This window comes from Carex rostrata, chromosome 3, assembly GCF_964058835.1.
Source record: "Carex rostrata chromosome 3, lpCarRost1.2, whole genome shotgun sequence".
In the NCBI taxonomy this organism is placed as follows: Eukaryota; Viridiplantae; Streptophyta; class Magnoliopsida; order Poales; family Cyperaceae; genus Carex; species Carex rostrata.
The window spans coordinates 10,962,239-10,976,878 of NC_135920.1; the positions used below are offsets into that span (position 1 = coordinate 10,962,239).

The 14,640-nt window shown below is 30.0% G+C and overlaps 2 protein-coding genes across 2 annotated transcripts; one reads left to right on the forward strand and one right to left on the reverse strand.

The window, feature by feature from the left end:
• Positions 1 to 1,339: 1,339 nt before the first annotated feature.
• LOC144552061 (transcription factor bHLH52-like) lies at positions 1,340 to 2,537 on the reverse strand. The gene is made up of 2 exons (XM_078300152.1): positions 1,885 to 2,537; positions 1,340 to 1,604 (listed from the first exon to the last, which is right to left on the reverse strand). The coding sequence occupies exons 1-2, from the start codon at positions 2,515 to 2,517 to the stop codon at positions 1,410 to 1,412; spliced, it is 828 nt and encodes a 275-aa protein (XP_078156278.1). The 5' UTR covers positions 2,518 to 2,537; the 3' UTR covers positions 1,340 to 1,409.
• Positions 2,538 to 10,632: 8,095 nt separating this feature from the next.
• On the forward strand, positions 10,633 to 12,176 carry LOC144551853 (defensin-like protein 2). Its single transcript, XM_078299950.1, has 3 exons — positions 10,633 to 10,682; positions 10,835 to 10,896; positions 11,895 to 12,176. Exons 1-3 carry the CDS (start codon positions 10,633 to 10,635, stop codon positions 12,080 to 12,082), a joined length of 300 nt encoding a protein of 99 aa, XP_078156076.1. The 3' UTR covers positions 12,083 to 12,176.
• The last annotated feature ends 2,464 nt before the right edge of the window (positions 12,177 to 14,640 follow it).

The window sequence follows — 14,640 nt, forward strand, 5'->3', positions numbered from 1 at the left end:
TGAAACTTAAAAGTCAAATTAAAACCATTGGATATGATCTAATATCATTTTATCCATACACTAGTAAAAAATTGTAACATTTAAACTTTATATCAGTTATCATCAAGAGCTTGTAAAAACGTACTTATGTGGATAATTTCTAGATGTTAATTTTTCAAATAATTGATTCACATGAAAAAAAATTGAAATGTGATAATTTTTCTTTATAAGTACATAGAGGAAATAATATATGTCACATATAACAGTTTTATTTTGATGCTTATGATTTAAATTTTGATTTATTAATGTTTTTAAAAATGGAGGCACAAAAAATGGAGGTGTTTGAACCCTCCTGTACAGGTAAATATTTTAACATTCATATTGTTCGTGCTGTATGAAGCCAAAACTGCTCTGTTAGAATCATTACCCTGAATCAGATTTGCAATTGGATTTGAAATATCAATTATATGCAATAATGCAGTAGCAACTACCAATATACTTTTAGAAAAGAGATGGTTACTCAGGATCTACAAGTCTTACTAGAAGTAGATGAAATTTAGGACTTATCTTAGTTTTGTAGGGATACTTGTTTATGTAGCACTTGTCAGAGACCTGCCACACAGTGTATACTCCTACAAAGCTTGGAGAAAATGGATTTGAGATTAATAAAACATGATTACACATTTGCAATGTTTAGTGACAATTTAATTGTGAAATTTTTTGCCTTTGTTTTTTTCTTTATTTTTCAATCATTCTAAATTCTGTCTTGTGACCTTTTTTAATTTTTATATAAATGAAAATGCTACAGGCAGCAAGATTGAATGCCAAAAAAAATATATAATTAGCGTCAATTTTCCCATTATTGGTACTTTCTATTATTAGGAACATTTGTGCCTTTCTATACTATTTGTATCTCTCCTATTTTCAGAATTAATACACATTCAGTACAAATTGTAGTTTAATAAATTTCATACCATAATCGTCTTCTTTTGCTATTTTCTGAGAATTACTATGCCCTCAGCACTTCAGCAGGGAGTGGCCACAGTATATTTCAGAAAACTTAGCAAAGCAGGGAACTGCTTAAAATAAACAAAAGATGAAAAAGTATTCAGATACAAGACACTAATAAAACTGAAGAATTACAGATACCAGTTAAATAGGTACAAGAGAAGAGACCTATCAGACACTATTTAAACTACAACATCAGTGATACGAGTTAAATTGATAGATGTGAGAATTTAGACCATGATTGACATAATATCATCAGCAGAGAGTCATAATCTCTCTACAAAAAAAAATAAGTAAAGAAATCAACTAGCATCCTGCCTAGAAGTTAGCAAAAGAATTAACTATTGCAACCAATCTTTTGACAGACTTTGGTAGCAAAGCTAAACATAACATGACTAGACTTATCAAGACAACACAAAATCCTAGTTACTAATTGATTCGAGAAAGCGGCTGAGATCTCTAGACACCACAACATTGGACTTCATCTCCTTGGTCAAATTCATGGCCAGTTTTTTTGGTACCAGACACATCCCACGGGCAGACAAGTTTTCTTGCACATTGGTTGAACCAAGCAACATACGCATATACTCTTCGACCATTAACGGGACCTCCCTTGCCTAAGTTAAGAAAAATAAAGGAAACAATTTTAATACCCAGTAATGCCCCCCCATTGTCCTTTTGCCTAAGTTAAGAAAAATAAAGGAAACAATTTGACACACAGAAACTATGCTATGATGCAAAATACTGAGTTTTGGGTCAAAATTTGTCATAAAAATTGTACACTAACATGATTAAATGATATGATAAAGCCATAAAAGTGATGCATATAGATGATATGAAATAAAGAAAAATTAACAATATAAAAACCTGTAAAAGTACAAAAATTAAAGGAATTACCTCCTGCGAATCCATCATAGCAAGGATCCCGATCTGGGCTTGCAAAAACTTGACATACTTGAAAGCGGCCATGAGCATCTCGGCAGTATTCATGTGGTTCCCGCCAGGAATCAGCTTTCCCAGTTCTTGGGTTTTATCGCTGATCTTCTTTCTCCTAACTTTTGCTGCAACACTCTGTGCTGATGCACACTTAAATGCTGGTACCCTTCCCTGCCCTGCACGAGTAGATGGCCTGGCTGGAAAAGAAGGGTTTTGGTACAGGATGTTCACTTGGTTGGTCAAGGAAGCAGTACTCAAGTGATTGTTACAAGTCTGGTGGTACTTCACGAAAGGGTTGAGAGTAAATTCGGCATTTTCATGGCATGAAAGTTGGGCATTTGTGTGGTACAAATCTTGGTGCTGAGAGGGGATGCAAGGGGCAGTGACAGGGGATGGGTTGAGAGTTGGTACTTGTGCGGGCTTGGGTGGTTCATTGTGATGTGTTGTCGGTTTCGGGTTTAACAAAGGACCAATTTCAAAATCCGGGGACGTTAGTTGCTCGTATATGAAACCCATTAGAGAATCCGTTAATATTAATTGTGAGTCACACGAAGCCGGTAACGGATCCATGTTTGACTGGTAGCTTAGTGTCATCAGAGAAGACTCGCAGTATCTTGATCCTGAAAGGATTTTAACAAAATTAATAAAAAAAAAAAGGAAAACAATGAGCAGATGCATTACTATCTTTATTTTCTTGAAACATTGTAAAACCCCTAATTGCTTATCTTCCTATAGCTTTAAGTTTCTTGAATCGCTCTACATCAACAATTTACTCCCAGATAATCTAAACTCTAAAGAGGAGATATTAATTAGCATTAGACTCGCAATATCTTGATCCTGAAAGGATTTTTAACAAAATTAATCAAAGTATTTTCTTGAAACATTGTAAGACCCCTAATCGCTTATCTTCCTGTAGTTTAAGTTTCTTGAATCGCTCTACATCAGCAATTTAATCCCCAATAATCAAAACTTTAAAGAGAAGATATTAATAACCTTAAAACATGGTTGAACTAATTAAGATAATTCATAGTTTATCTACGGCAGCCAATTAACATTCTGAGGACTATTTTTCTGAAACTTAGAAACTTTTTTGTGTCTATACTGCGTTCCTTGGTTTGAGGAAAGATTACCTTGAATTGATTGAAGCTTTAATATTGAACTAAAAGTAACAAAAAATTCAAATCAATGGGAAAATAACAAAATCGAATCGAATAGTTTTGAATCAATCAAAAAGGCGCACAGATAAGAAACGAAGTACAAATGATTTTAAACTGTGATTAGCAGATGAAACAAGAAAGAGTAAGCAATGTCGGAGAGAGACTTAATTACCTCTTAGAGAGAGATCTTTCGAGACCAGCGTGGAGAAGGCTGCTTCGCTGAACAGTTATCTGATCTCTCTTCTCTATCTTAATTAGACCTAAACGAGGAGTAATGCGAGAATGAAACAGAGAAAAAACCTTGACGAGGATTTAGTGTGTTGGCGGCAGTACCCTTTTAAACCGCCGCACCCACGATGTGATCGTGTGTGACACGTGGCGATCATCCTAGTTGCCATAAATAGAGTAACCGACAAATCTACGGCTGATTCTTTATCGGCTCCTGGAAGTTCATTAACTGTTGTATTCTTTCCAAATTCGCATCTTCGTTTTGCATATTATCCCTTTATAGTTTTAATCTGAAACTGTTAAATTGATTTTTATCCTATGTCTTCGACACGAAAAGTATTACCTTTTTCAGTTAAGTCTCTTTCATCTAATTTTTTTTATTTTTCTAGTAACTAAGTCAAAAAAATAATTACATAAATATATTCTAGAATGTCCGTTAAAGTTTTCTAACAATTGCTTCTTCAGTTAATTAAAAGTGCGGTGAAAAAGTATCAAAGAATATTAGCTCAAATTTGTTGATAACAAAATATGAGATCTTTTCTACAAAGGTCTAGTTAGAGGGATACGGGTACAAATTAGTAACTTTCTGGGATATAGATGCAAATCTCCTCACTAATTATTTAGTAGCTAATTATATCTCCCGACGGTAACGAACCTCCCGCATATTACGCCTACCACCACTCCATTTTCTCTAACCGCCTCGTCCTTTTATTATGTGACTCTCTTTATTTAAATAATCCTGTACCGGGTAAAACATGTGAAATAATAAAGATGTTCTTTGACCCGCTACATATATCACAGGGTACTGGAAGTCTGTATTCTTTGATAACCTTCAAGGCGCCAAAGTAATTTTTTACCATATAACCGCCAAGTTGGCCCGCAAAGAATTTAATTTTGGCCATGGATTTTCTGTGTTACAGATACGGCAGAGTAAGAACATGATACAGTAATTAATATTGGTAGTCTAAGAACAACCAATCATCACTAATAAATATTAATATAAAAGAAATACATAAAAGGCATGAATTCAAGTCGGTCATTTTTTGTTGTTGCCAAATATAGTGGAAGAATACTTTTGGACAACTGAGACTGATAAATAGAATTGATAATATTAAGTCTTTAAAGTTTGTAACTATGATAAATAAACTATCTATCCTCTGATTTTCTCTCTTATTATATGTATTTGATTTGATGGTTCTTGTATCAAATGAGAATTAATGGAAATTGATAATAGATAGTATTAAGTCTTTAAAATGTTTAAGTATGCTAAATTATCTATCCTCTCATCCATTTTATTCATTTTCTCTCTTAAATTTTCTCAAAATAAATTCTATAGAAATTGTTTTATTATATAAAACTTAATTTTTTCTTCAGTAAATATTTTTTGAGCGAGATCCCAAAAAAATCCCAGTAATTATAAATTTTAAAGTTCCAACAAAACTTGAATCTTATGTAGTCATCTACAGAGAGTCAGTGTTATTTATTGATAATTAATAAGTCTAATGACCTTAATACTTGTGGAGTAAGACTTAGGTGCTATAGATAGCATAAAGCCTTATGTGCTACGGTCACAAAAATCTATTGTATAAATTTTAAATTTCAATCTAAATAGCTCAGTAAATTGGTTATATAATGAACTTGTAAAACATTAATTTTTTACTATTTTTTATTATTTATGAAAGATGACAAAAAATGACCTAAAGTATTGAGAATTTTCTTTTATTTTTAAGCAATTTTTGTCATCTTTAAAATAGTAAAAAAATTCAAAATTAATAAAAAAATTATTCTACAAATTTATTATATAATCAATTTATTAAGCTACTTAAATTAAATTTTTAAGTTTATATGATAGATTTTTTAACCCGTAGCATGAAAAGCTTTATGCTATGACAGTCATACCTGTGATAATGGTGTTGTAATTATAAATCCAACGCTGCGCCTTAATAACTGTGTGTGGGCCTGATTAAGAGGCCCATTTGCCATTGGACCAATCACAAAGATTCCGTTGATGGAAAACTTTCTCCTAATAACAAGCAGTGACGAGTAACACAGACAGAGGCAGAGTCAAGACTTTCTGACTATGAGATCAATTATGAATGAGAGTCAATTATATAAAAATTTTATACTGCGAATGAGAATCAATTTATCGTATCCATAGTATTTTACTCTAAATTATATAGAAAACTATGTATAAATACAAAAATTTTGAAAAAAAAAATGAGAATCAATTGATTCTCATTGACTCTTACTCCCTCCGCCTCTGAACATAGAGACATCCTAAAATCAGAAAATATTATCAACCTATCAAAATTATTTTTAAAAATTTTATTTTCAACCAATACAGAATTACCAAATACGTCGGGCATGAGTATTATATATTTAACGATGAAGGATTCGAATGGCTCTATTTTCAGGTTGTCGAGTATATTTTTATTTTCAAATTTTAATAACAAAAAAATAAAAATTCAAATATTAAAATAAAATCATTAAATAGGATTTATATTATTCTTCTATGTAGACAGAGAAATTTACAATATATATTTTACTTTGAATTATTATCAAGACGTGTAAAAATTTAATGATGATGACAGTTTCTGAATGTCATTTTTTTTAGAATAATTATATTTATCTCTACACTCTTGTTTCCTCTCTATCTCTGCAGTTAAAGTAGAGGAAGGTTGTACATCCCCTCTTTTTCAATCTCCACACTCGTCATGCATCACCATTCATAGGTATAGATACTTGGAAGAGAAGAAATTAATACTTTCATGTGTAATTTGATATGACTACCCCATTTTTCAATTCATCAATGGTGGGGATCTCGCATCCCCGCATTAGCCTTCTCCAATCGTCCCTGCATTAATATTTCTCTAACAAAAATAGTTTATCACATAGGCATAAATACTTGTAATACTTGATATTAATACTTTCACATGTCAACCAGTGTCACATGTAAAAAATACTTACAAGTATAGGTATAAATACTTGCACATGAGATATAAATGCTTGTGTAACGAAGAGCTCGATAGTACGTCATCATGGATCTCATTTGAAAGTAAAAATTGCATAGAAAACATTCGTGGTTTTAGATTCGCAAAATCCTCATAGATCGTCAGAAATGTGGATGAGAGAAAAAACTCACCTCTAAAAACGTGTATGGTTCCCCCGTGTAGTTTGAGATTTGATTGGAGAGACAATTATGTTTTTTTTTCACATTACAGGTATAAATAATTATGTTTTTAGATATAAATATTTCCGCGCATAGGTATTAATATTTGTGTGACAACGAGTCTGAAAGTACGTCATCATTGATCTCATTTGAAAGAGAAAATTGCGTAAAAAATATTCGTGATTTTATATTTGCAAAATTCCTCATAGATCGTCAGAAATGTGGACGATATTGAACGAAGAAAAAAAAAATCACCTCTAAAAACATGTATGATACCCCATATAGTTTGAGATTTGATTGGAGTGAATTATTTATGTAAAAAATATTCACTTATAAGTATAAATATTTCTGTGCATATGTATTAATACTTTAGAAGAAAAAAATTAGTATTGAAGTTTTTATGGTACCTCTATTATAGTAGTTATGAAAGTTAAGTGGGAGGATAATGCAGGAATAGAATTACAAGGATAATTATCAGGATCATTTTTTTGAAGTTACTGTTTTTCATTAAAACAATATCGACATGTTATTTTTTTATTTGAGTTAAAATAATATTTTATTAAAAAGTTAGAAGAATAAAGATAAGATGGAAGCATAAAATACGAGAATTTTTGCACGTTAAATATCGCAGCTCTCTCTGTTTTTTTTTTTCTCTCTTTTCTTTTTGAAAAAGTAGCTGTGCTGACAGTTTTTGTTTAAAATTAAAAGCAACAAGATTTTTTTATAGAGTATAACAAGAAGCAGTGTGTGTGTATATATGTATGTATATATGTGTATATAGGTAAATTTTGCTAGAGGTCACTAAATTTTGTTATTTGTCACGAATTGATCACTCAAGATCGATTTGTCTCATGAGCATATTCCGTTAGCATTTTGGATGAAAAAGTATAGAATGACTTGATTAAGACAAATAACAAAGTTGAGTGATTAAAAAGAGACAAATCAAACTTGAGTGACTAATTTGTGACAAATAATAAAGTTTAGTAACCTCTAGTGAAATTTACCCATATATATATGTGTATGTACGTACGTACATACATACATACATATAGATATATCATATATGCTATTATGCTTTGAGAAGTAAAGAGAGAGTTTTACTTTCCGCTCATATATTTATTTTTGAAGTTTAAATAGTTGATTCGAACTTTTCAACATGATCTTCATATTAATATGTACTTGAATGCCAAATTTTACATTTTACCGTATTTAATAAGATGGATTTTTCTCATTAGCTTATTAGGTATTCATTAACAGATAAGGATATGAAGATATTTCCACCCGGTTGGTTTTGTACCTGCTGACACCCCTAGCCCTGAATTGGATTGGCAAAGCTTGCACATCAAATGGCACAGTTGCATCACTTCCTCCTTCATTTGTTCCTGCATAGCTGCCATAGCAGTATAGCACATGTTCAAAAGCGCACTAATTAAAGAGCGATAATAATCAGAAAAAAGGCCATTTGAGAGTTAATTATAAATTAACTTCACTGAGAAAAATGCACTAACAATAGATAAGATAAGCTATCATTTTTAATCTGAAAAATGCACTAACAATTGTTAAATCTGCCATTAGTTAGATTAATAGAACTGATTAACAGAACCAAAACATGCTCCATCCATATATAGTATAAGTATATTATGAAATAAATATGCTGCACTATAGTGCTTTTCCTTTAGCACGGATGAGCACTTTTATCAGTGTTCACACCTGACCCAAGAAAAATGTATCCGGTTTTTCAAGTCGGTAATTTGCTTTATATTTATGGGCTACTTTTGCTCTAAAATAACACAGCAAAAGGATTGTCATGCCATACCAGTACCTCAGTGGCAACGCATATGCGCAATAATGTTCCCTTTACAATTGTGTTCTTCTTCTTCTTCTTTTTTTTTTTTTCCAAAGAATAATATAAAGTAGACCTTTATCTTTCGGCTCATAGATCTTGATCGTGTTATTACTGCATTTGCAATTGTTGGTTGTCGGTGGAAAAAGAGATTCCTTGTAAAATTGAATGCTTTTTTTTGACAAACCATGATAGAAATTAGCACATTTATATCCTGTTCAGATGGCCTCAATTTCATGAAAATGAGTGGGATTATGAGTTAATTGGAAGAATTATTAATGGTCCATTCGGATGGAAGTTTGTATGAAATAGAATTAGAATTTTATTTTCATTCTAGTGTAAATTGATAGGAAAAAAAAATATCAAGTTGGAGTTCGTTTTCTTTTTCTCAAGACGAAGACGTTTAGGGGTTCTTTGTTCTTCTTTTTTTTTTTTTCACTTTCTCTTCACATTATGCTTTTTCAAACGATGAGAACTTGATACTAATAGCAACTAAAGAAAAATCATTATTTGATATATCTAGGGGTTTCAACGAGTACGGTACAGATTGGGTGGAGACATTTTCATATATGTACTTGTTATGATAGCGAAAAAAAATCTTTACTCTTATACATTTTTTCAAATACAGTACAGATCAGATAAACATATAAAATAGTGCTATTGACATCTCAATTTGTGCTTTCGATAAAATATTTTTTGAAACAAGAAAAAATAAAAAATTAATAATGGATACAACTAATTTGTATTATGAAAATTTAGTAAAATACAAAACTGTGTTGTATCATGTATTATCTTCATACAAATATATATATATATATATAGAGAGAGAGAGAGAGAGAGAGAGATAGGCTAATGTGCTTTTGGTAGCATATGGGCCGAAATACACACTGTCCAAATTTGAAATTTCAAAATTCAAAAAGTCGATCTGAACCGTTCATCTTGTTGTCCATATTAATATGTGCTTGGAGACCAAATTTTATATTTTTCTGAATTTTTTTACTATTTATTAAGCCACTTTGAATATCGCTAATCCAACGGTTTTACTGTTTTGTTAAGCCACCGTTGGATCAGCAATTTTCAAAGTGGCTTAATAAATAGTAAAAAAATTCATAAAAATGTAAAATTTGGTCTCCAAGCACATATTAATATGGAGAACAAGATGAATGGTTCAGATCGACTTTTTGAATTTTGAAATTTCAAATTTGGACTGTATGTATTTCGGCCCATATGCTACCGAAAGCACATTAGCCTATCTCTCTCTCTCTCTCTATATATATATATATAAAATTTTATTTTTAAAAATTATCTTATAGGGATAACGGGTAAGATAACGATTTATAACCCATACCTGATAAGCTAATGAAAGAAAAAATCTTATCCTTATCCGTCTTTTCGAATATGATACGGATTGGGCAAATGAATAAAAGAGTGTCATTGACACTCCTAGATATATCATAAGAATAACATCTAATTATTTTGAGTTGTGTTATTATGAATTGATATCGTAATTTATAGTATTTGTTGTTATATTAGAAAAATACAATATTTAATAAACAACAATAATTTTCAATATAACACAATAATAAATGATACATATTTGCATTTTATTTCAAACAAATTAGGCATCAATAATAATTAGTTTTCTAATTTAATTTTAAATTAATTTCTTTCGGTGATTGAATAACAAGTTACGACCAAAAGCCTTGTTATGAAATAATAATTAATAAGTATTATTACGTTATTGTTTATTTTTTATTTAATTATATTACATTATTTTAAAAAATGTATTGATAGCAAACATTCTAGAAAGAAAGAAAAAATATTTTTTTAATCAAATTTCATTTCATCACATTTTCATAACTATTTTCACAGTTCAATCCGACATTAATTTCAGCTATTCCCATAACTATTCTAATACATACCATGATATGAATTCCTGCAAATTAATTTGGGGATTTTCGTACCAGTTAAATTTCATCCTCAAAATTTTAGAATTTGTATCGTCTATATAACTCAAAATTTGAGTTAATGCAGAATGAATCCGAACCATCAGATCTATGTTGGCACAAAATTTAATTTAGAATTTATTAAAGGATCTTGTGCATTCTACTTCAGATCAGATTGATTTGGATCTTTTCGGATCGATGGTCGTGATACATTAACTCAAATTCTGAGTTAATGCAGAGGACACGAATTCGTAATTTCATGATAATAATTAATTGAACGTGCCTTAAACGCTTAAGCAAAAGAAAGCAAAGATAGGGTTAAAAAAAGAAAAGTCATTACTAAAAAAAAAAGGTTGCATTTGCAACATGACTATACAATCTGCGTGGGGCCCAACCGCTAGAATGCTAGCTAGATGGTTTCATATTTTACATGTTCCCTTTTCATATCACTCTTTAGAACCCTCTAGTGACAACTTCTACTATAAAACCATAATAATCGTAAGAGGCATTGATCATCATCCCAAATAGCAATTTCTATCTCTCAATATTCGTCTTGTTTCTAATGGAGCGAACTCAAAGGCTCTTTCCAGCGTTATGTCTTCGATCTCTTGCTGCTCCTTGTTGCATCTGGTTTTTCCTTCTCCTCTTTCTTCTTTAATTTTTACTTGCTATGAAGTAGCAAACCATATCTAGAGTAGCTCATGAAACATATTTAACTATAATTCAAATAGTGGTTTTTAACAACACTTCTCATCATCATAAATTTCACCTCAATATTAGTAATAATATATAGATCATCAGACATAAATTTCATGACTTCAATAAGAACAAGACATATAATATAATTAGATCTATCCTGGAATTTTATAAAGAATCCAACATTATGTACCTTTACTTTAATAAATTATAGCAAACTATGTGTCTCAAATTTGCATTCTTAAAATCTAAATATGCTTTAATACTTGTATTCATCTGGCCGTACGCAACTGTTTAGGTAATTAATTTGACAATGTTAATTAATGATTGATCCAAATATTGAAAACTTGATATGTCTTAATTAGAATCCTTGAAACTCAATTTCTTTATGAAATATCAATTAATTATATGTTATATCAAATACGACTTTTTTTTATGTAAGAATAAAGTACGGAATATATAGTATTATATGATATGTGCACAATGGAAAAAGTCTGTAACAATTGCACCGACATGAATATTCCAAATTCTAATTAACTTCTCTGGAACATTAATTAGCTACTCGCAAAAATAAACTGTCAAAAATATATCTTTAAAATACACAACAACTTCAAGATCTTTTTTTATTAAGAAATAAAATATTATTTTTGCTGGAAAGAGAATGAGTCGGATAGGTTTTGAAGATGTAGATAACACCGGAAAATTATTACGGTATAAACATGGACGCATATTTCTTATACCGCAGAAAAAATTGGGTGCAAGGATTTTTTTTTTCTACCGGTGCATGCAAGAAAAAAAAAAATCGGAAAACTGTCTACAGTACCGTAATAAATCAGTAAACATACATCGGTATTGCATGCTCATATAGACCTTATATCTCTTTATAATATCTAACATTTATTTCACATGATGATTTTGTGTTTGTACAAAAGAGATGGGGCCCTCAGCGGTGGAGGCAAGAACTTGTGAATCTCAGAGCCACAAATTCAAGGGACCGTGCGTTCGTCACAGTAATTGCGCTAATGTTTGCCAGACTGAAGGCTTCCATGGTGGCAAGTGCCGTGGCTTTCGTCGCCGATGCTTTTGCACCAAGCACTGTGCTGCCACCACTGCACCTTGATTAAGCAATTGATTTACCGTTCTAGTTCTGTTGTGAAATGTGATGTCGTATGAATAAATTAATTATCTTTTTTTTTTGGTGTGTTCATTTCCCTTCTTGAGAGTGTACTTTTCCAGCTAGGACAAACTTTATGAGTAATAAAAGCAATTAATTAATATTGTAGTATGTATCGATCCGGTGAGGTGTGATGTGATTGTGATTTTTTTTTGTCATGAAAAATTGTTAGTTGATTTTAATTTTTTTTTTCTCTTAAGCATGCAAGGATCTTTTCGTGTGCTTAAATGATATAATGGAATGTGCTTAAATGATATTTAAGTATTTATACTTATAATCTAACAACTCAAACATGAATATAACATACATTGCTAACAAGCTATTAATAATTTAAACCTATATTTTTTCACCTAGCTCCTTTTTTTCGAGACCAGTACATGTTTTTATAAAAAAAAAAAAATCATACAAAATAACATATTTTTTATAAAAAAAAATAGACTAAATAATAAATAACATTACTAAATGACATCTATATGTAAATAATATTCCTGAAATGACATACATATTTTTTATATATATATATTTTTTTTTCATGTAAAAATCTCATACAAAATGACATATTCAATGATATAAAAAATTGAAATAAATGAAAGATAAGACAAATCAATTATCAATCAATCAAAAAATTCTTTAAATGACATTTACGAAACAAAAAGAAATAAGGATCAATAAAAAAATGATACAATTTGCATGTAGCAAGCACATGTTTAAATAAGTTTAGATTTAATTTCTACACGTAGAAAAACTAAAAAAAAAATACATAGAATAAAAAAGCAGACTGTTAATTGGAGGATTGATATTCCATCTAAAATTTCATTTTTTTATTATAATCGTTAACAGATTATGTCATCTACATGCTTAATATAAAAATGGATATACATATTCAACCAACCATTATTAGTTAAAGAAATTATATTTATCAGTGACGAATTGAGCAAGTGCCATATGGATGAGATCAATTAGTTGATTTATGTATATTTGTTATGATAAGATTCACAATTCACATAATTTCTAGGAGCTTTTGCATGTTTAATTTAATGAAAGCGATTGATCCTCATTTGCATTCATGTATATCACTCACCGGTCATCACTGACTTATAATTTGTTGCATAGTTTCAATCTGTAAGGTGAAAACGGAGTGAACGTGGAGCAGATAATGATAATATCAAATTCATATTCATATTTTAATGAACAGATATGAATATGAATACAGATAGTAAACGGATGTTAAAAATTAAAATCAAATTCGTCTTAAACAAATACAGAATGAAATAATCTATGAATATGAATTCAAATACAAACACAAAACAAATAATTGCCAAATAATTAAATCATATACTTTAAGATACAAATACTATCTAAAAAAAATAAAAAGTTAAGAATGACAAATTAGAAAAGAAAAAAAGAGGAGCTTTTTCTAAAAGAAAGGAGCTAAAAGTAAGAAGGGAAGTCAGCGATTCGCACGACCGATTTTTTTTAAATACCCTTAGAAAATAAAAAATAACAAAAATATTCTCAGATTTAAAATATTTTGAAATTTGTTCTTTTTAAAGTGAGAAGGGTTGTTTGCTTCAATAGCTGATTGCTCTACAGTGTGATGGTTTGCCATTTTTCTTTCTTTAGATCATTAGTGTATAAAGAATGAATGTTTTATATATAGACACCAACAATAATTTTACTTTTATGATTTTTTCTTCTTCTTTTTTTTTGTCTCTCTTTTATACTCATATTCTATGATTTTGTAAATAGAATACATGACAAATAAAATATATATGTGTGGAACTCATGTAACAAGAAAATATACTCTTGTTCTCTTTCATAAAATATTGACAATTTTTTTTTATTTTAACATATTTTGTGTCATCTTTCATAAATCATAAAAATAGTAATATAATTCCAAAACTAATAAAAATTGGTATCTTACAAGTTTATTATATAACCAATTTAAAGAGCTACTTAGATTGAAATTTAAAATGTATACAATAGGTTTTTTTTATATACCGTTATTTTTCACAAACTTCAATTGCAGTTTTGAGAGGGAACTAACTTTGACTGAACTTTGGCCGAACTTTGACTGACTATAACTGTGTAGGAAACTTTTTTTGAGGGTTCGACCACTTTTCGGAAAACTTGGGAGGAGGAGGATATAGATTTTGAAGATAAACTGTGGCTTATTACAAAATGTCCTGCACACTCATAATTGCAAAAAAAAAAAACCGTTTGTGACCTCAAAACTGCAATTGAAGTTTGAAAAATAATGGTAAGTTAAAAACCTATCGTATGAACTTCAAACTTCGATCTAAGTAGCTCAATAAATTGGTTATATAATGTGTTAGTGTTAGTGTCCTAGACCCAGATCATATCTATGATATATTTAGTTTATTAATGAATGATTTTATCATTTTGTACCTTGAGTATTCATATTAGTGGATCATTTGAGTTGATGACTTAAATTGTAGAACTTCACAATTAATAAATTTGTTTACTCTTAAATGTTCCTTATC